This window comes from Procambarus clarkii, chromosome 48, assembly GCF_040958095.1.
Source record: "Procambarus clarkii isolate CNS0578487 chromosome 48, FALCON_Pclarkii_2.0, whole genome shotgun sequence".
In the NCBI taxonomy this organism is placed as follows: domain Eukaryota; kingdom Metazoa; phylum Arthropoda; class Malacostraca; order Decapoda; family Cambaridae; genus Procambarus; species Procambarus clarkii.
In genome coordinates, this window is record NC_091197.1 from 29,988,550 (window position 1) to 30,010,440 (window position 21,891).

General features: G+C 58.6%; 1 protein-coding gene across 1 annotated transcript in view; it reads left to right on the top strand.

Annotated features, from left to right (window-relative positions):
* The window catches only part of LOC123764882 (homeobox protein onecut), a 472,865-nt gene that overhangs the window by 221,495 nt on the left and 229,479 nt on the right, over positions 1-21,891 (top strand). The window contains exon 2 of the mRNA XM_069302672.1: positions 1,121-1,135. Coding sequence (XP_069158773.1) covers positions 1,121-1,135 — 15 coding nt within the window. The remainder of the gene's footprint in view (positions 1-1,120; positions 1,136-21,891) is intronic.

Sequence of the window (21,891 nt, forward strand, 5' to 3'; positions counted from 1 at the left end):
GTGGTCTTGGAGGCCCTCTGGTGGTCTTGGAGGCCCTCTGGTGGTCTTGGAGGCCCTCTGGTGGTCTTGGAGGCCCTCTGGTGGTCTTGGAGGCCCTCTGTTGTCCCTCTGATGATATTGCTGGCCCCCTGGTGGTCTTGGTGGCCTTCTGGTTGTCTTGGAGGCCCTCTGGTGGTCTTGGAGGCCCTCTGGTGGTCTTGGAGGCCCTATGGTGGTCTTGGAGGCCCTCTGGTGGTCTTGGAGGCTCTCTGGTGGTCTTGGAGGCCTTCTGGTGGTCTTGGAGGCCCTTTGGTGGTCTTGGAGGCCCTCTGTTGTCCCTCTGATGATATTGGTTGCCCTCTGGTGGTCTTGGAGGCCCTCTGGTGGTCTTGGAGGCCCTCTGGTGGTCTTGGAGGCCCTCTGGTGGTCTTGGAGGCCCTATGGTGGTCTTGGAGGCCCTCTGGTGGTCTTGGAGGCTCTCTGGTGGTCTTGGAGGCCTTCTGGTGGTCTTGGTGGCCCTCTGGTGGCCTTCTGGTGGCCCTCTGGTGGCCCTCTGGTGGCCTTCTGGTGGCCCTCTGGTGGCTCTCTGGTGGTCCTGGTGGCCCTCTGGTGGCTCTCTGGTGGTCCTGGTGGCCCTCTGGTGGCCCTCTGGTGGTCCTGGTGGCCCTCTGGTGGCCCTCTGGTGGTCCTGGTGGCCCTCTGGTGGTCCTGGTGGCCCTCTGGTGGCCCTCTGGTGGTCCTGGTGGCCTTCTGGTGGCCCTCTGGTGGTCTTGGTGGCCTTCTGGTGGCCTTCTGGTGGCCCTCTGGTGGTCTTGGTGGCCTTCTGGTGGTCCTGGTGGCCCTCTGGTGGCCCTCTGGTGGTCCTGGTGGCCTCTGGTGGTGGTCATGGATCAAATATACGTTCACTTTATTTTTTACATTTTACCTAATTTTATCACCTTTATTTTGCTTTAAATAAATTGCCCATAATGAAATAATCTAAATTATTTTTATTACTCATTATAATTTGATATAATTTATTTTGAATAACCTAAATAAATGATGAATTAATTACAAAAATAAACAAATGCATGTTTTTTGGCGACTAATTTTGGGTTAATTCAACCGATCTTAATAATTTGTGTTCTTTGTTCTGTTTCAGCATCCATGGTCACAGGTAAGCTGGGGCGGGCTTAGCGGCCCTTAGGGCGGGCTTAGCGGCCCTTAGGGCGGGCTTAGCGGCCCTTAGGGCGGGCTTAGCGGCCCTTAGGGCGGGCTTAGCGGCCCTTAGGGCGGGCTTAGCGGCCCTTAGGGCGAGCTTAGCGGCCCTTAAGGCGGGCTTAGCGGCCCTTAGGGGTGAGCTTAGCGGCCCTTAGGGGTGAGCTTAGCGGCCCTTAGGGCGAGCTTAGCGGCCCTTAGGGCGGGCTTAGCGGCCCTTAGGGCGAGCTTAGCGGCCCTTAAGGCGAGCTTAGCGGCCCTTAGGGCGAGCTTAGCGGCCCTTAAGGCGAGCTTAGCGGCCATTAGGGGTGAGCTTAGCGGCCCTTAGGGCGAGCTTAGCGGCCCTTAGGGCGAGATGTCTCACTGCTCCCATACTGGCTTGCTAACCAGGAGCCGTGTTCCGTAGTGGGCCGGAGCTGCTACCTCCTCGTCCCTAAGTACCCGTCTAGGGGGCCCTGTTTTCCCGTCTAAGGGCCCCAGGGTTTCCCGTTTAGAGGGGACCCAAGGACTTACCTGTACTGTACCTCTACCTGTACTGTTGATCCGGACTTTACCTGTTTAGTACTCTCGAGGTCTGCCCGGACTCTGACCAATCTAGTAGACTTGAAGTAGTTAAGTCTACTATGTAGTAGACTTGAAGCTTTAATTTGTCTAGTAGGTCTGTCACCTGTTGCCCTGTCTAGTAGGTCTGTCACCTGTTGCTCTGTCTAGTAGGTCTGTCCCCTGTTGCCCTGTCTAGTAGGTCTGTCACCTGTTGCCCTGTCTAGTAGGTCTGTCACCTGTTGCTCTGTCTAGTAGGTCTGTCACCTGTTGCCCTGTCTAGTAGGTCTGTCACCTGTTGCCCTGTCTAGTAGGTCTGTCACCTGTTGCTCTGTCTAGTAGGTCTGTCACCTGTTGCCCTGTCTAGTAGGTCTGTCACCTGTTGCCCTGTCTAGTAGGTCTGTCACCTGTTGCTCTGTCTAGTAGGTCTGTCACCTGTTGCCTGAGCATGCACTCAAAGAACCCGAGTATGCACTCACGCAACCCGGGCATGCACTCAAGGAACCCGGGCATGCACTCACGGAACCCGGGCATGCACTCAAGGAACCCGGGCATGCACTCAAGGAATCCGGGCACGCACTCACGGCACCCGGGCACGCACTCACGGCACCCGGGCACGCACTCACGGCACCCGGGCACGCACTCACGGCACCCGGGCACGCACTCACGGCACCCGGGCACGCACTCACGGCACCCGGGCACGCACTCAGGTAACTCATGCACTCTGATGTGACACATGTGTCATAATTTTGTATTACGGTAAGTGTCGGATTGTCGTGGGAAGACATGACACCTTCACAGTGTCGGGGGTGTAGGAGGGGTGTAGGGGTGGTGTGTGGGGGTGTAGGGGTGGTGTGTGGGGGTGTAGGGGTGGTGTGTGGGGGTGTAGGGGTGGTGTGTGGGGGTGTAGGGGTGGTGTGTGGGGGTGTAGGGGTGGTGTGAGGGGGTGTAGGGTGGTGTGTGGGGGTGTAGGGGTGGTGTGTGGGGGTGTAGGGTGGTGTGTGGGGGTGTAGGGGTGGTGTGTGGGGGTGTAGGGGGTGGTGTGTGAGAGTGGGGGTGTAGGAGGGGGGTGTAGGGGTGGTGTGTGAGAGTGGGGATGTAGGAGGGGGGTTTAGGAGGGGGTGTAGGGGGTGGTGTGTGAGAGTGGGGGTGTAGGAGGGGGGTGTAGGGGTGGTGTGTGAGAGTGTAAGGTAAGTGTGGCCTCCGGTGACTTAAGATGTCTGTATATTGCTTATTTCCTTCCCTAAGTCAGCCATAACTAAGGCTAAGACGCCGTACTGGCGAGGGGATGGTACTCGCCTCGCCCTGCCTCACCCTGTCTCACCTCGCCCTGCCTCACCTCGCCCTGCCTCACCACCTCGCGTCACACAACACTGACTAACACACCTGGCTACAATGGTCACGGTAGTGGGACCAGGTGTGTCACGCCACCACACACCTGCCTGTAATTGTCACCTGTCATCTCTCACCCCTGGGTCATGGTGAGGGAGGAGGCAGGGAGGGAGGGAGGCAGGGAGGGAGGCAGGCAGGGAGGGAGGGAGGGAGGCAGGCAGACAGGGAATCATCAAATATCAGATATAGACAAAAACACAAGTCACAGCTTCGTATCATCCTTTGCAGATGACACAAAAATCAGCATGATTATTACCTCTGCGGAAGACATTGAAAAACTACAAGCAGATATTAACAAAGTTTTCGATTGGGCAGCTGAAAATAACATGATGTTTAACAGTGATAAATTCCAGGTACTCAGGTACGGTAAAAATGAGGACTTTAAACATAATGCAGGGTACAAAACACAATCGAATCTGCCCATAGTAGGAAAACAGCATGTCAAGGATTTGGGAATAATGATGTCTGACGACCTAACGTTTAGGGAGCATAACCAAGCAAATATTGCGTCAGCCAGACAAATGATCGGATGGATTACGAGAACTTTCAAATCCAGGGATCCCATCACAATGGTTGTACTCTTCAAGTCACTTGTGTTGTCCCGTCTTGAGTACTGCTCAGTACTCACTTCCCCCTTCAGAGCAGGAGAGATTGCTGAAATAGAGGGAATACAGAGAACATATACAGCACGCATAGACGCAATAAAGCACCTAAATTATTGGGATCGTCTCAAAGCTCTCCAAATGTACTCAGTAGAAAGGAGACGAGAGAGATACCAAATAATATACACATGGAAAATACTGGAGGGACAGGTCCCAAATCTACACAGTAAAATAACAACGTACTGGAGTGAACGATATGGAAGAAAATGCAGAATAGAACCAGTGAAGAGCAGAGGTGCCATAGGCACAATCATAGAACACTGTATAAACATCAGAGGTCCGCAGCTGTTCAACGTCCTCCCAGTGAGCATAAGAAATATTGCTGGAACAACCGTGGACATCTTCAACTGGCAACTAGATAGTTTCATGCAAGGAGTGCCGGACCAACCGGGCTGTGGTGGGTATGTGGGCCTGCGGGCCGCTCCAAGCAACAGCCTGGTGGACCAAACTCTCACAAGTCAAGCCTGGCCTCGGGCCGGGCTTGGGGAGTATAAGAACTCCCAGAACCCCATCAACCAGGTATCAACCAGGAGGGAGGGAGGGAGGGAGGGAGGGCTCCCTGCCTCAAAGGTTCAACGACACCTCAAGATCATTAATCACTTCATGTCAACATTATCACGGCCCTTTTTGTACCTCTCGTTGACCCTGAGGGCTCTGATGCCCTGGGGTCCAGAGTGGGGGCTCCCTGAGGGCTGTGGTGCCCTGGGGTCCAGAGTGGGGGGGGTCCCTGAGGGCTGTGGTGCCCAGGGGTCCAGAGTGGGGGGGTCCCTGAGGGCTGTGGTGCCCTTGGGTCCAGAGTGGGGGGTCCCTGAGGGCTGTGGTGCCCTGGGGTCCAGAGTGGGGGCTCCCTGAGGGCTGTGGTGCCCTGGGGTCCAGAGTGGGGGGGTCCCTGAGGGCTGTGGTGCCCTGGGGTCCAGAGTGGGGGGTCCCTGAGGGCTGTGATGCCCTGAGGTCCAGAGTGGGGGATCCCTGAGAGCTGTGGTGCCCTGGGGTCCAGAGTGGGGGGGTCCCTGAGGGCTGTGGTGCCCTGGGGTCCAGAGTGGGGGGGTCCCTGAGGGCTGTGGTGCCCTTGGGTCCAGAGTGGGGGCTCCCTGAGGGCTGTGGTGCCCTGGGGTCCAGAGTGGGGGGGTCCCTGAGGGCTGTGGTGCCCTGGGGTCCAGAGTGGGGGCTCCCTGAGGGCTGTGGTGCCCTGGGGTCCAGAGTGGGGGCTCCCTGAGGGCTGTGGTGCCCTGGGGTCCAGAGTGGGGGGGTCCCTGAGGGCTGTGGTGCCCTGGGGTCCAGAGTGGGGGGTTCCCTGAGGGCTGTGATGCCCTGAGGTCCAGAGTGGGGGATCCCTGAGAGCTGTGGTGCCCTGGGGTCCAGAGTGGGGGGGTCCCTGAGGGCTGTGGTGCCCTGGGGTCCAGAGTGGGGGCTCCCTGAGGGCTGTGATGCCCTGAGGTCCAGAGTGGGGGATCCCTGAGGGCTGTGGTGCCCTGGGGTCCAGAGTGGGGGATCCCTGAGGGCTGTGGTGCCCTGGGGTCCAGAGTGGGGGCTCCCTGAGGGCTGTGGTGCCCTGGGGTCCAGAGTGGGGGGTCCCTGAGGGCTGTGGTGCCCTGAGGTCCAGAGTGGGGGATCCCTGAGGGCTGTGATGCCCTGAGGTCCAGAGTGGGGGATCCCTGAGGGCTGTGGTGCCCTGAGGTCCAGAGTGGGGGTTCCCTGAGGGCTGTGATGCCCTGAGGTCCAGAGTGGGGGATCCCTGAGGGCTGTGGTGCCCTGGGGTCCAGAGTGGGGGGGGTCCCTGAGGGCTGTGGTGCCCTGGGGTCCAGAGTGGGGGATCCCTGAGGGCTGTGGTGCCCTGAGGTCCAGAGTGGGGGGGTCCCTGAGGGCTGTGGTGCCCTGGGGTCCAGAGTGGGGGGGTCCCTGAGGGCTGTGATGCCCTGAGGTCCAGAGTGGGGGATCCCTGAGGGCTGTGGTGCCCTGAGGTCCAGAGTGGGGGGTCCCTGAGGGCTGCGATGCCCTGAGGTCCAGAGTGGGGGGGTCCCTGAGGGCTGTGGTGCCCTGGGGTCCAGAGTGGGGGGTCCCTGAGGGCTGTGATGCCCTGAGGTCCAGAGTGGGGGGGGGGGTCCCTGAGGGCTGTGGTGCCCTGGGGTCCAGAGTGGGGGCTCCCTGAGGGCTGTGGTGCCCTGGGGTCCAGAGTGGGGGGTCCCGGAGGGCTGTGGTGCCCTGGGGTCCAGAGTGGGGGGGTCCCTGAGGGCTGTGCTGCCCTGGGGTCCAGAGTGGGGGCTCCCTGAGGGCTGTGGTGCCCTGGGGTCCAGAGTAGGGGCTCCCTGAGGGCTGTGGTGCCCTGGGGTCCAGAGTGGGGGGTCCCGGAGGGCTGTGGTGCCCTGGGGTCCAGAGTGGGGGGGGTCCCTGAGGGCTGTGCTGCCCTGGGGTCCAGAGTGGGGGCTCCCTGAGGGCTGTGGTGCCCTGGGGTCCAGAGTGGGGGCTCCCTGAGGGCTGTGGTGCCCTGGGGTCCAGAGTGGGGGGGTCCCTGAGGGCTCTGGTGCCCTGGGGTCCAGAGTGGGGGGGTCCCTGAGGGCTGTGGTGCCCTGGGGTCCAGAGTGGGGGCTCCCTGAGGGATGTGATGCCCTGGGGTCGAAAGTGGGGGCTCCCTGAGGGCTGTGATGCCCTGGGTCCAAAGTGGGGGCTCCCTGAGGGCTGTGATGCCCTGAGGTCCAGAGTGGGGGCTCCCTGAGGGCTGTGATGCCCTAAGGGGGTACTCTTAGGGCTTTGATGTTTTGGGTCCTTAAGAAGGGAGCCCTAATGGTGCCAGGTCTTGAGGTCAGGAGGGAGTGTACCGTGGGGGTAGGGGGGACTGACAGTGGCCTTGCCCCCCCCCCTCCAGCCCCTCAAGGCTGGAAGAGAGGGGAGGGGGGGGGGGAGAGTGGCCCTGGCCTCCACCCCCCTCAGGGCCTGGAGGGGAGGAGAGGGGGGGGGAGAGTCGCCCTGGCCCCCCCCCAGCCCCTCAGGGCCTGGAGGGGAGTAGAGGGGGGGAGAGTCGCCCTGGCCCCCCCCAGCCCCTCAGGGCCTGGAGGGGAGGAGAGAGGGGGGGGAGAGAGTGGCCCTGGCCCCCCCCCCAGCCCCTCAGGGCCTGGAGGGGAGGAGAGAGGGGGGGGGGAGAGAGTCGCCCTGGCCCCCCCCCAGCCCCTCAGGGCCTGGAGGGGAGGAGAGAGGGGGGGGGGAGTCGCCCTGGCCCCCCCCCCAGCCCCTCAGGGAAGTGTGTGCTGAAATAATGAGGAAAATTGTTTCCTGTGAGAGAGGTTGTGTGACGCTTAGCGCCTCCCTCACTGTCCCTCACTGTCCCTCACTGTCCTTCACTGTCCCTCACTGTCCCTCACTGTCCCTCACTGTCCCCCACTGTCCCTCACTGTCCCTCACTGTCCCTCACTGTCCCTCACTGTCCCTCACTGTCCCTCACTGTCCCTCACTGTCCCCCACTGTCCCTCACTGTCCCTCACTGTCCCTCACTGTCCCTCACTGTCCCTCACTGTCCCTCACTGTCCCTCACTGTCCCTCACTGTCCCTCACTGTCCCTCACTGTTCCTCACTGTCCCTCACTGTCCCTCACTGTCCCTCACTGTCCCTCACTGTCCCTCACTGTTCCTCACTGTTCCTCACTGTCCCTCACTGTCCCTCACTTTCCCTCACTGTCCCTCACTGTTCCTCACTGTCCCTCACTGTCCCTCACTGTCCCTCACTGTTCCTCACTGTCCCACACTCCTGCCTCACTGTCCCTCACTGTCCCTCACTGTCCCTCACTGTCCCTCACTGTCCCTCACTCCTGCCTCACTGTCCCTCACTGTCCCTCACTGTTCCTCACTGTCCCTCACTTTCCCTCACTGTCCCACACTGTTCCTCACTGTCCCTCACTGTCCCTCACTGTCCCTCACTGTCCCTCACTGTTCCTCACTGTCCCTCACTCCTGCCTCACTGTCCCTCACTGTCCCTCACTGTCCCTCACTGTCCCTCACTGTCCCTCACTGTCCCTCACTGTCCCTCACTGTTCCTCACTGTTCCTCACTGTCCCTCACTGTCCCTCACTGTCCCTCACTTTCCCTCACTGTCCCTCACTGTTCCTCACTGTCCCTCACTGTCCCTCACTGTCCCTCACTGTTCCTCACTGTCCCTCGATCCTGCCTCACTGTCCCTCACTGTCCCCCACTGTCCCTCACTGTCCCTCACTGTCCCTCACTGTCCGTCACTGTCCTTCACTTCTGCCTCACTGTCCCTCACTGTCCCTCACTGTCCCTCACTGTCCCTCACTGTCCCTCACTGTCCGTCACTGTCCGTCACTGTCCGTCACTGTCCCTCACTGTCCCTCACTGTCCCTCACTGTCCCTCATTGTCCCTCACTGTCCCTCACTGTCCCTCATTGTCCCTCACTGTCCCTCACTGTCCCTCACTGTCCCTCACTGTCCGTCATTGTCCCTCACTGTCCGTCATTGTCCCTCACTGTTCCTCACTGTCCCTCACTCCTGCCTCACTATCCCTCACTGTCCCCCACTGTCCCTCACTGTCCCTCACTGTCCCTCACTGTCCGTCACTGTCCCTCACTTATGCCTCACTGTCCCTCACTGTCCCTCACTGTCCCTCACTGCCCCTCACTGTCCCTCACTGTCCCTCACTGTCCGTCACTGTCCGTCACTGTCCGTCACTGTCCGTCACTGTCCCTCACTGTCCCTCACTGTCCCTCATTGTCCCTCACTGTCCCTCACTGTCCCTCATTGTCCCTCACTGTCCCTCACTGTCCCTCACTGTCCCTCACTGTCCCTCATTGTCCCTCACTGTCCGTCACTGTCTCTCACTCCTGCCTCACTGTCCCTCACTGTCCCTCACTGTCCCTCACTCCTCCCTCACTATCCCTCACTGTCCCTCACTATCCCTCACTGTCCCTCACTCCTGCCTCACTATCCCTCACTGTCCCTCCTGCCTCATTCCCGCCTGCTATCATAACATGGTGTCAGCAGGGTGGACAGCTCTCCTGCTATCATAACATGGTGTCAGCAAGGTGGACAGCCCACCTGCTATCATAACATGGTGTCAGCAGGGTGGACAGCCCGCCTGCTATCATAAGATGGTGTCAGCAGGGTGGACAGCCCTCCTGCTATCATAACATGGTGTCAGCAAGGTGGACAGCCCACCTGCTATCATAACATGGTGTCAGCAAGGTGGTCAGCCCACCTGCTATCATAACATGGTGTCAGCAAGGTGGTCAGCCCGCCTGCTATCATAACATGGTGTCAGCAGGGTGGACAGCCCACCTGCTATCATAACATGGTGTCAGCAAGGTGGTCAGCCCGCCTGCTATCAAAACATATCAGATATTATTCTCTCTCTATTCATATCAGATTCTCATATCAGATATAGACAAAAACACAAGTCACAGCTTCGTGTCATCCTTTGCAGATGACACAAAAATCAGCATGAAAATTACCTCTGCGGAAGACATTGAAAAATTACAAGCAGATATTAACAAAGTTTTCGATTGGGCAGCAGAAAATAACATGATGTTTAACAGTGATAAATTCCCGGTACTCAGGTACGGTAAAAATGAGGACCTTAAACATAATACAGGGTACAAAACACAATCGAATCTGCCCATAGTAGGAAAACAGCATGTCAAGGATTTGGGAATAATAATGTCTGACGACCTAACGTTTAGGGAGCATAACCAAGCAAATATTGCGTCAGCCAGAAAAATGATAGGATGGATTACGAGAACTTTCAAATCCAGGAATCCCATCACAATGGTTGTACTCTTCAAGTCACTGGTGTTGTCCCGTCTTGAGTACTGCTCAGTACTCACTTCCCCCTTCAGAGCAGGAGAGATTACTGAAATAGAGGGAATACAGAGAACATATACGGCACGCATAAACGAGATAAAGCACCTAAATTATTGGGATCGTCTCAAAGCTCTCGAAATGTACTCTAGAAAGGAGACGAGAGAGATACCAAATAATATACACATGGAAAATACTGGAGGGCCAGGTCCCTAATCTACACAGTAAAATAACAACATACTGGAGTGAACGATATGGAAGCAAAATGCAGAATAGAACCAGTGAAGAGCAGAGGTGCCATAGGCACAATCAGAGAACACTGTATAAACATCAGAGGTCCAGTGAAGAGCAGGGGTGCCAAAGGCACAATCAGAGAACACTGTATAAGCATCAGAGGTCCAGTGAAGAGCAGAGGTGCCATAGGCACAATCAGAAAACACTATAAACATCAGAGGTCCAGTGAAGAGCAGAGGTGCCATGGGCACAATCAGAGAACACTGTATAAACATCAGAGGTCCGAGGTTGTTCAACGTCCTCCCAGCGAGCGTAAGAAATATTGCCGGAACAACCGTGGACATCTTCAAGAAGAAACTAGATTGTTTCCTCCAAGGAGTGCTGGACCAACCGGGCTGTGGTGGGTATGTGGGCCTGCGGGCCGCTCCAAGCAACAGCCTGGTGGACCAAACTCTCACATGTCAAGCCTGGCCTCGGGCCGGGCTTGGGGAGTAGAACAACTCCCACAACCACATCAAGCAGGTAACATGGTGTCAGCAAGGTGGTCAGCCCACCTGCTATCATAACATGGTGTCAGCAAGGTGGACAGCCCGCCTGTTATCATAACATGGTGTCAGCAAGGTGGGCAACCCGCCTGCTATCATAACATGGTGTCAGCAGGGTGGACAGCCCACCTGCTATCATAACATGGTGTCAGCAAGGTGGACAGCCCGCCTGCTATCATAACATGGTGTCAGCAAGGTGGACAGCCCGCCTGCTATCATAACATGGTGTCAGCAAGGTGGACAACCCGCCTGCTATCATAACATGGTGTCAGCAAGGTGGACAGCCCGCCTGCTATCATAACATGGTGTCAGCAAGGTGGACAACCCGCCTGCTATCATAACATGGTGTCAGCAAGGTGGACAGCCCGCCTGCTATCATAACATGGTGTCAGCAAGGTGGACAGCCCGCCTGCTATCATAACATGGTGTCAGCAAGGTGGACAACCCGCCTGCTATCATAACATGGTGTCAGCAAGGTGGACAGCCCGCCTGCTATCATAACATGGTGTCAGCAAGGTGGTCAGCCCGCCTGCTATCATAACTCACACTATATATCCCATTTCTCATTTTTTCCCCTCGCCTGTACCTCTCCACCTTCTTTACCCCAGAAAACACACACGATCCCATGCAAGTGCTTCTCCTCTGTTCCAGCTGTCCTTCCCACCCCTCCTCCTCCTCCCTTTCCCATGCAAGGGGAGGGGGAGGCGTTACTGGTAGGTAAGGGGTAAGGAGGGGGGGTTGGGAAGCATCCATGGACCCACTTCTTTAGGTATAATGGGGTTTATTTGGGTTGGGGGTTAGGGTGGGGGCGCTAGGGGTCGTCAGAGAAAACGGAGTCAGTTTCAGCGGTGACTATGCAAAGTTGCCGTTATGGCATTGCCCGCGTCGCAGCCCCGGAATATAAATGCAAATATCCAATGAAAACACGACTTCGTAGACCGGACTGGATATTGTGCTATTTTGATGTGAGGAGTGCCTTAGTTAGGGCTCGTTAGGGCCCCCTGGCACCCGGCGGCTCGAGTACTCTTAATGCTCTAGTGTTTATTATGTGTGTATTGTGTATGAGGGTGTAGTCAGGGGTGTAGCATTGGTGTAGGGGGTGGGAGTGGTCACTGGGGGGCCGTCATGTTGTCTGGGGAGGGGGGAGTGGCCGGGCTCCACACACCCCCCCTCTCCTAGCAACACCTGTGTACTGTGAAGGTAGACTAAGACAGGTGTACCTAGGGAGGAGTTAGTGGAGCAGGTGTAACCGGGTCAGTGTACCGGGCTACACTGCAACTCATCGTCATGATACACTTTTACTAATGATTTGATGAAATGTTTAGCTATGTTTATACTCTACACCTCATAGTACACCCACGCTAACGTCTACACCCCGTGCTACACCCAGTCTTCCCACCCCCGCCCCCTGGTACTGCTCCATCCGTCCTCCCACCCCGGAATACTCCAGTACCCCGGTACCCAGCCCCGGTACACTCTAGTACCTAGGCCCGGTACACTCTAGCACCCAGCCCCGGTACACTCTAGTACCCAGCCCCGGTACACTCTAGCACCCAGCCCCGGTACACTCTAGCACCCAGCCCCGGTACACTCTAGTACCCAGCCCCGGTACACTCTAGTACCCAGCCCCGGTACACTCTAGCACCCAGCCCCGGTACACTCTAGTACCCAGCCCCGGTACACTCTAGCACCCAGCCCCGGTACACTCTAGCACCCAGCCCTGGTACACTCTAGTACCCAGCCCCGGTACACTCTAGCACCCAGCCCCGGTACACTCTAGCACCCAGCCCCGGTACACTCTAGTACCCAGCCCCGGTACACTCTAGTACCCAGCCCTGGTACACTCTAGTACCCAGCCCCGGTACACTCCAGTACCTAGCCCCGGTACACTCCAGTACCCAGCCCCGGTACACTCCAGTACCCAGCCCCGGTACACTCCAGTACCCAGCCCCGGTACACTCTAGTACCCAGCCCCGGTACACTCCAGTACCCAGCCCCGGTACACTCCAGTACCCAGCCCCGGTACACTCTAGTACCCAGCCCCGGTACACTCTAGCACCCAGCCCCGGTACACTCTAGTACCCAGCCCCGGTACACTCTAGCACCCAGCTCCGGTACACTCCAGGGCCCCGGTACACTCCCATGCCCCGGTACCCAGCACCGGTACACTCTAGCACCCAGCTCCGGTACACTCTAGTACCCAGCCCCGGTACACTCTAGCACCCAGCCCCGGTACACTCCAGGGCCCCGGTACACTCCCATGCCCCGGTACCCAGCACCGGTACACTCCAGTGCCCCGGTACACAGCCTCTGTACACTCCAGTGCCCCGGTACACAGCATCGGAACACTCCAGTGCCCCGGTACACAGCCCCGGTACACTCCAGTGCCCCGGTACACTCCAGTGCCCCGGTACACTCCAGTGCCCCGGTACTCAGACGCGGTACATTCCAGTGCCCCAATACCCAGCCCCGGTACACTCCAGTGCCCTAGTACCCAGCCCCGGTACACTCCAGTGCCCCAGAACTCAGCCCCGGTACACCCCAGTACCCAGCCTTGGTACACTCCAGTGCCCCAGAACCTCGCCCCGGTACACTCCAGTGCCCCGGTACCCAGCCCCGGTACACTCCAGTGCCCCGGTACCCAGCCCCGGTACACAGCCTCTGTACACTCCAGTGCCCCGGTACACAGCATCGGAACACTCCAGTGCCCCGGTACACAGCCCCGGTACACTCCAGTGCCCCGGTACACTCCAGTGCCCCGGTACACTCCAGTGCCCCGGTACTCAGACGCGGTACATTCCAGTGCCCCAATACCCAGCCCCGGTACACTCCAGTGCCCTAGTACCCAGCCCCGGTACACTCCAGTGCCCCAGAACTCAGCCCCGGTACACCCCAGTACCCAGCCTTGGTACACTCCAGTGCCCCAGAACCTCGCCCCGGTACACTCCAGTGCCCCGGTACCCAGCCCCGGTACACTCCAGTGCCCCGGTACCCAGCCCCGGTACACTCCAGTGCCCCGGTACCCAGCCCTGGTACACTCCAGTGCCCCGGTACCCAGCCCCGGTACACTCCAGTGCCCCGGTACCCAGCCCCAGTACACTCCAGTGCCCCGGTACCAAGCCCTGGTACACTCCAGGGGCCCGGTACCCAGCCCCGGTACACTCCAGTGCCCCGGTACCTAGCCCTGGTACACTCCAGGGGCCCGGTACCCAGCCCCGGTACACTCCAGTGCCCCGGTACCTAGCCCTGATACACTCCAGGGGCCCGGTACCCAGCCCCGGTACACTCCAGTGCCCCGGTACGTAGCCCTGGTACACTCCAGGGGCCCGGTACACAGCCCCGGTACAATCCAGTGCCCCGGTACCCGAGACCTCAGCCACGCTATGCTAACATAAGGTTTTATGGCTATGATACACTAAAGCTTTCTTCTGAGTTACTTGTTCGAGGTCCCACTTATGGAGGGTAGAGGAGGGGGGAGTGGGGGCCTGGTGAGGGCCAGGGGGGGGGGGGCCAGAGGGCAGGCCCAGGGGGGTGCCAGAGAGCAGGGTCTGGTGAGGGCCAGGGGGGTGCCAGAGGGCAGGGTCTGTTGAGGGCCAGGGGGGTGCCAGAGGGCAGGGTCTGGTGAGGGCCAAGGGGGGTGCCAGAGGGCAGGGTCTGTTGAGGGCCAGGGGGGTGCCAGGGGGCAGGGTCTGGTGAGGGCCAAGGGGGGTGCCAGAGGGCAGGGTCTGGTGAGGGCCAGGGGGGGGTCCCAGAGGGCAGGGTCTGGTGAGGGCCAGGGGGGTGCCAGAGGGCCAGGGGGTGCCAGAGGGCAGGGTCTGGTGAGGGCCAGGGGGGGGTGACAGAGTGCAGGGCCTGGTGAGGGCCAGGGGGGTGCCAGAGGGCATGGTCTGTTGAGGGCCAGGGGGGTGCCAGAGGGCAGGGTCTGGTGAGGGCCAGGGGGGGTGCCAGAGGACCAGGGGGGTGCCAGAGGGCAGGGTCTGGTGAGGGCACGGGGGGGGGTACCAGAGGACAGGGTCTGGTGAGGGCACGGGGGGGGGGTGCCAGAGGGCAGGGTCTGGTGAGGGCCAGGGGGGTGCCAGAGGGCAGGGTCTGGTGAGGGCCAGGGGGGGTGCCAGAGGGCAGGGTCTGGTGAGGGCCAGGGGGGTGCCAGAGGGCAGGGTCTGGTGAGGGCCAGGGGGGGGTGCCAAAGGGCAGGGTCTGGTGAGGGCCAGGGGGGGTACCAGAGGGCAGGGTCTGGTGAGGGCCAGGGGGTGCCAGAGGGCAGGGTCTGGTGAGGGCCTGGGGGGGGTGCCAGAGGGCAGGGTCTGGTGAGGGCCAGGGGGGTGCCAGAGGGCAGGGTCTGGTGAGGGCCAGGGGGGGTGCCAGAGGGCAGGGTCTGGTGAGGGCCAGGGGGGTGCCAGAGGGCAGGGTCTGGTGAGGGCCAGGGGGGGTGCCAGAGAACCAGGGGGGTGCCAGAGGGCAGGGCCTGGTGAGGGTCAGGGGGGGTGCCAGAGGGCCAGGGGGGTGCCAGAGGGCAGGGCCTGGTGAGGGCCAGGGGGGGTGCCAGAGGGCCAGGGGGTGCAAGAGGGCAGGGCCTGGTGAGGGCCAGGGGGGGTGCCAGAGGGCAGGGTCTGGTGAGGGCCAGGGGGGGTGCCAGAGGGCAGGGTCTGGTGAGGGCCAGGGGGGGTGCCAGAGGCCAGGCCCTGGAGAGTGCCAGGGGGTGCCAGAGGCCAGGCCCTGGAGAGTGCCAGGGGGGTGCCAGAAGCCAGGCTCTGGAGAGTGCCAGGGGGGGTGCCAAACTCCCAGTGACCCCTGTCTTCTTATCCAGTATATTAGGCAATAATTACACGGCACCTTTCAGTGCCTGGAGTTGCCATGTTATAAAGTGGCCATGTGGGCACTTAAGGCCCCTGAGTGACCCTGAGTGACGGCCGTGTGGGCACTTTGGACCCCTGAGTGACCCCTGAGTGACGGTCGCCCATTGCACAACCCGAAATAATGCTCACTGTTACGACTCTTAAGTGGACGGTAAGGGGGGCTAAGAATACGCTCAGGACAAGGATGTAAGGGGTGCCTGGAGCCAGCTGTAAGGGGTGCCTGGAGCCGGCTGTAAGGGGTGCCTGGAGCCGGCTGTAAGGGGTGCCTGGAGCCGGCTGTAAGGGGTGCCTGGAGCCGGCTGTAAGGGGTGCCTGGAGCCAGCTGTAAGGGGTGCCTGGAGCCAGCTGTAAGGGGTGCCTGGAGCCAGCTGTAAGGGGTGCCTGGAGCCGGCTGTAAGGGGTGCCTGGAGCCAGCTGTAAGGGGTGCCTGGAGCCAGCTGTAAGGGGTGCCTGGAGCCGGCTGTAAGGGGTGCCTGGAGCCAGCTGTAAAGGGTGCCTGGAGCCATCTGTAAGGGGTGCCTGGAGCCAGCTGTAAGGGGTGCCTGGAGCCAGCTGTAAGGGGTGCCTGGAGCCGGCTGTAAGGGGTGCCTGGAGCCGGCTGTAAGGGGTGCCTGGAGCCGGCTGTAAGGGGTGCCTGGAGCCGGCTGTAAGGGGTGCCTGGAGCCAGCTGTAAGGGGTGCCTGGAGCCAGCTGTAAGGGGTGCCTGGAGCCAGCTGTAAGGGGTGCCTGGAGCCGGCTGTAAGGGGTGCCTGGAGCCAGCTGTAAGGGGTGCCTGGAGCCAGCTGTAAGGGGTGCCTGGAGCCGGCTGTAAGGGGTGCCTGGAGCCAGCTGTAAAGGGTGCCTGGAGCCATCTGTAAGGGGTGCCTGGAGCCAGCTGTAAGGGGTGCCTGGAGCCAGCTGTAAGGGGTGCCTGGAGCCAGCTGTAAGGGGTGCCTGGAGCCAGCTGTAAGGGGTGCCTGGAGCCGGCTGTAAGGGGTGCCTGGAGCCAGCTGTAAGGGGTGCCTGGAGCCAGCTGTAAGGGGTGCCTGGAGCCGGCTGTAAGGGGTGCCTGGAGCCAGCTGTAAGGGGTGCCTGGAGCCAGCTGTAAGGGGTGCCTGGAGCCAGCTGTAAGGGGTGCCTGGAGCCAGCTGTAAGGGGTGCCTGGAGCCAGCTGTAAGGGGTGCCTGGAGCCAGCTGTAAGGGGTGCCTGGAGCCAGCTGTAAGGGGTGCCTGGAGCCGGCTCTAAGGCGTGCCTGGCGCCGGCTGTAAGGGGTGCCTGGAGCCGGCTGTAAGGGGTGCCTGGAGCCGGCTGTAAGGGGTGCCTGAAGCCGGCTGTAAAGGGGGCCTGGAGCCGGCTGTAAGGGGTGCCTGGAGCCGGCTGTAAGGGGTGCCTGGAGCCGGCTGTAAGGGGTGCCTGGAGCCGGCTTTAAGGGGTGCCTGGAGCCGGCTGTATGGGGTGCCTGGAGCCGGCTGTAAGGGGTGACTGGAGCCGGCTGTAAGGGGTGCCTGAAGCCGGCTGTAAGGGGTGCCTGAAGCCGGCAGTAAGGGGTGCCTGGAGCCGGCTGTAAGAGGTGATTGGAGCCGGCTGTAAGAGGTGACTGAAGCCGGAGGTAAGTGTTGCCTGGAGCCGGATATAAGAGGTGATTGGAGCCGGCTGTAAGAGGTGACTGAAGCCGGATGTAAGTGTTGCCTGGAGCCGGATATAAGAGGTGACTGGAGCAGGATGTAAATGGTGCCTGGAGCCGGCTGTTTGTGGTGCCTGGAGCCTGATGTAAGTGGTGCCTGGAGCCGGATAAAGGAGGTGACTGAAGCCGGATGTAAGAGGTGACTGGAGCCGGATATAAGAGGTGACTTGAACCGGATGTAAGTGGTGGCTGGAGCTGGATGTAAGTGGTGCCTGGAGCCGGATGAAAGTGGTGCCTGCAGCCGGCTGTAGGAAGTGCCTGGAGCCGGCTGTGAGAGGTGACTGGAGCCGGCTGTAGGAAGTGCCTGGAGCCGGCTGTGAGAGGTGACTGGAGCCGGATGTAGGAGGTGACTGGAGCCGAATATAAGTGGTGACTGAACCCGGATGTAAGTGGTGATTGGAGCCCTTACCACAGCAACACCCTGGTCAGAGCCACACCTTGGTCAGTGCCACACCCTGGTCAGTGCGACACACTGGTCAGAGCCACACCCTGGTCAGTGCCACACCCTGGTCAGAGCCACACCCTGGTCAGAGCCACACCCTGGTCAGTGCCACACCCTGGTAAGTGCCACACCCTGGTCAGGGCCACACCCTGATCAGAGCCACACCCTGGTCAGAGCCACACCCTGGTCAGAGCCACACCCTGGTCAGGGCCACACCCTGGTCAGAGCCACACCCTGGTCAGAGCCACACCCTGGTCAGGGCCACACCCTGGTCAGAGCCACACCCTGGTCAGTGCCACACCCTGGTCAGGGCCACACCCTGGTCAGAGTCACACCCTGGTCAGGGCCACACCCTGGTCAGTGCCACACCCTGGTCAGGGCCACACCCTGGTCAGAGCCACACCCTGGTCGGGGCCACACCCTGGTCAGGGCCACACCCTGGTCAGAGCCACACCCTGGTCAGGGCCACACCCTGGTCAGTGCCACACCCTGGTCAGGGCCACACCCTGGTCAGAGCCACACCCTGGTCAGGGCCACACCCTGGTCAGAGCCACACCCTGGTCAGGGCCACACCCTGGTCAGAGCCACACCCTGGTCAGGGCCACACCCTGGTCAGTGCCACACCCTGGTCAGGGCCACACCCTGGTCAGAGCCACACCCTGGTCAGGGCCACACCCTGGTCAGGGCCACACCCTGGTCAGACCCACACCCTGGTCAGGGCCACACCCTGGTCAGAGCCACACCCTGGTCAGGGCCACACCCTGGTCAGGGCCACACCCTGGTCAGAGCCACACCCTAGTCAGGGCCACACCCTGGTCAGTGCCACACCCTGGTCAGAGCCACACCCTGGTCAGGGCCACACCCTGGTCAGGGCCACACCCTGGTCAGAGCCACACCCTGGTCAGGGCCACACCCTGGACAGAGCCACACCCTGGTCAGAGCCACACCCAGGTCAGGGCCACACCCTGGTCAGAGCCACACCCTGGTCAGGGCCACACCCTGGTCAGAGCCACACCCTGGTCAGGGCCACACCCTGGTCAGGGCCACACCCTGGTCAGAGCCACACCCTGGTCAGGGCCACACCCTGGTCAGTGCCACACCCTGGTCCGAGCCACACCCTGGTCAGGGCCACACCCTGGTCAGAGCCACACCCTGGTCAGAGCCACACCCTGGTCAGAGCCACACCCTGGTTAGGGCCACACCCTGGTCAGAGCCACACCCTGGTCAGGGCCACACCCAGGTCAGAGCCACACCCTGGTCAGAGCCACACCCTGGTCAGAGCCACACCCTGGTCAGAGCCACACCCTGGTCAGAGCTACACCCAGGTCAGAGCCACACCCTGGTCAGAGCCACACCCTGGTCAGAGCCACACCCTGGTCAGTGCCACACCCTGGTCAGTGCCACACCCTGTTCAGGGCCACACCCTGGTCAGAGCCACACCCTGGTCAGAGCCACACCCTGGTCAGGGCCACACCCTGGTCAGAGCCACACCCTGGTCAGGGCCACACCCTGGTCAGAGCCACACCCTGGTCAGGGCCACACCCTGGTCAGAGCCACACCCTGGTCAGAGCCACACCCTGGTCAGAGCCACACCCTGGTCACTTAAGAGTGTGGCAACATGGGACGCCCTTCTTAATGTTTGATGACGTCATGATCATAATTGCACGAGCAATACTTGGCTAATGTTCCTCTGTGTGTGTGTGTGTGTGTGTGTGTGTGTGTGTGTGTGTGTGTGTGTGTGTGTGTGTGTGTACTTACCTAATTGTACTTACCTAATTGTGTGTGTGTGTGTGTGTGTGTGTGTGTGTGTGTGTGTGTGTGTGTGTGTGAGTGTGTGTGTGTGTGTGTGTGTGTGTGTGTGTGTGTGTGTGTGTGTGTGTGTGTGTGTGTGTGTGTGTGTGTGTGTGTGTGTGTGTGTGTGTGTGTGTGTGTGAGTGTGTGTACTCACCTATATGTACTCACCTATATGTGCTTGCAGGATCGAGCATTGACTCTTGGATCCCGCCTTTCTAGCTATCGGTTGTTTACAGCAATGACTCCTGTCCCATTTCCCTATCATACCTAGTTTTAAAAGTATGAATAGTATTTGCTTCCACAACCTGTTCCCCAAGTGCATTCCATTTTTCTACTACTCTCACGCTAAAAGAAAACTTCCTAACATCTCTGTGACTCATCTGAGTTTCCAGTTTCCACCCATGTCCCCTCGTTCTGTTATTATTACGTGTGAACATTTGATCTATTTCCACTTTGTCAATTCCCCTGAGTATTTTATATGTCCCTATCATATCTCCTCTCTCCCTTCTTTTCTCTAGTGTCGTAAGGTTCAGTTCCTTCAGCCGCTCTTCATATCCCATCCCTCGTAGCTCTGGGACAAGCCTCGTCGCAAACCTCTGAACCTTCTCCAGTTTCTTTATGTGTTTCTTCAGGTGGGGGCTCCATGATGGCGCGGCATACTCTAAGACGGGTCTCACGTAGGCAGTGTAAAGCGCCCTAAAAGCTTCCTCATTTAGGTTTCTGAATGAAGTTCTAATTTTCGCCAGTGTAGAGTACGCTGCTGTCGTTATCCTATTTATATGTGCCTCAGGAGTTAGATTAGGTGTCACATCCACTCCCAGGTCTCTTTCTCGAATCGTTACAGGTAGGCTGTTCCCCTTCATTGTGTACTGTCCCTTTGGTCTCCTGTCACCTGATCCCATTTCCATAACTTTACATTTACTGGTGTTAAACTCCAGTAGCCATTTCTCTGACCATCTCTGCAGCCTGTTTAAGTCCTCTTGGAGGATCCTACAATCCTCGTCTGTCACAACTCTTCTCATTAATTTTGCGTCATCTGCAAACATCGACATGAATGATTCCACTCCTGTAAACATATCATTTACGTAAATTAGAAAGAGGATTGGTCCCAGCACCGATCCTTGAGGTACTCCACTTGTGTGTGTGTGTGTGTGTGTGTGTGTGTGTGTGTGTGTGTGTGTGTGTGTGTGTGTGTGTGTGTGTGTGTGTGTGTGTGTGTGTGTGTGTGTGTGTGTGTGTGTGTGTGTGTGTGTGTGTGTGTGTGTGTGTGTGTGTGTGTGTGTGTGTGTGTGTGTGTGCGTGTGTGTGCGTGTGCCCCCACCCACAAAGCCCCACTAGAGAGCACAGAGAGGACCCCACCACGCCCATACACGCGCGTGCAGGTGAACCACCACGCCCACACACGCGCGTGCAGGTTAACCACCACGCCCACACACGCGCGTGCAGGTGAACCACCACCCCCGTCAACCATCCACGCCACAAAGATCCGTCCTGAACACTTCATCAAATATTAACCGGGAGCGTCCGGGGCGCCCCACCGCCAGCCGGCGCCTCTCCTTCTCCCACACACTTTATGGCGCGAACTGACAATTCCTGGGGGGGAGGGGGGTGGCAGGGGTGCTAATATGGGGTAATACGGGGGTGTTATACGGGGGTGTTATACGGGGGTGTTGTTTCAGAGGAAGGCAGAAATAGAGTAGAACATATAAGAGAGAGGAACAGGCTGATAGAACCACTGCAGGATTACAGAGGGGGGAGGGGAGATACCCACAAGACTGGAATACAAGTCATCAACAAGCACACAGGTACTACACCTCACAACACCCGCACTACCACCAACACTGGACGAACCACTACCAAAACAACACACCCTGGACCTGGGTGGGGGGTGGAGAACTACCAAAGCCCACCAGAAGGGACACACAGTATGGGAAATCGCAATATATTCCAAACATACAAGGCATAAAATCAAATTCAAGAAATTAAGTTCATAAATGACCTTCTAATAGAATCGTAATTAATTAGAGTAATTAGGTCAAGTGGAGGAGTTGGTCTGTATATTAAAGGTACTGGCATGCACAGAGCTCCTGAACTTAACCAATGAGGTGGCAGAGATTCTTAGATACAAGATAGAAAATATAAATCTAATTATTATTCTAATATATAAACCGCCAGATGCAACAGTTGACGAATTCACTGAACAGATCCACAAAATAGAGAATATCCTTGATAACCTAACAAACCCGGCAACAGATATTATCTTCCTTTGAGACTTCAATCTACCCAGTTTACAATGGAGAACAGTAAACAATAACATTATAGCAGGAAGTCAACCTGGAAATAACCAACCACAGGTCAGAGAACTACTGAGATTCTGTGACAAATTCTCGCTCAGTCAGCAGATTACAGAACCAACTAGGAACGAGAACACGCTGGACCTGATATTCACGAACAATGAGGAGCTAATCAGAGACATTACTGTCTCCGACACTACGTACTCGGACCACAAGATCATTGAAGTACAAACTAACATTAATAACGGTAGTAGGCCCAAGAGAAACAACAAGCGAGACGGGCTATTCCATTTTAATAATAAAAGGATAGACTGGGAGAAAATAAACAGGGAACTTACACGCAGTCAATGGGAAAATGTTCTAAGAAATAAAAATCCTACACAAGGAATAGAAAAACTGACTTCTGAAGCATATGAAGTCTGTCTAAAACATGTTCCTTTGAGGAAAGCCAGAAAGAGGTCCAATGTAGAAAGAGAACGCAGACGACATTACAA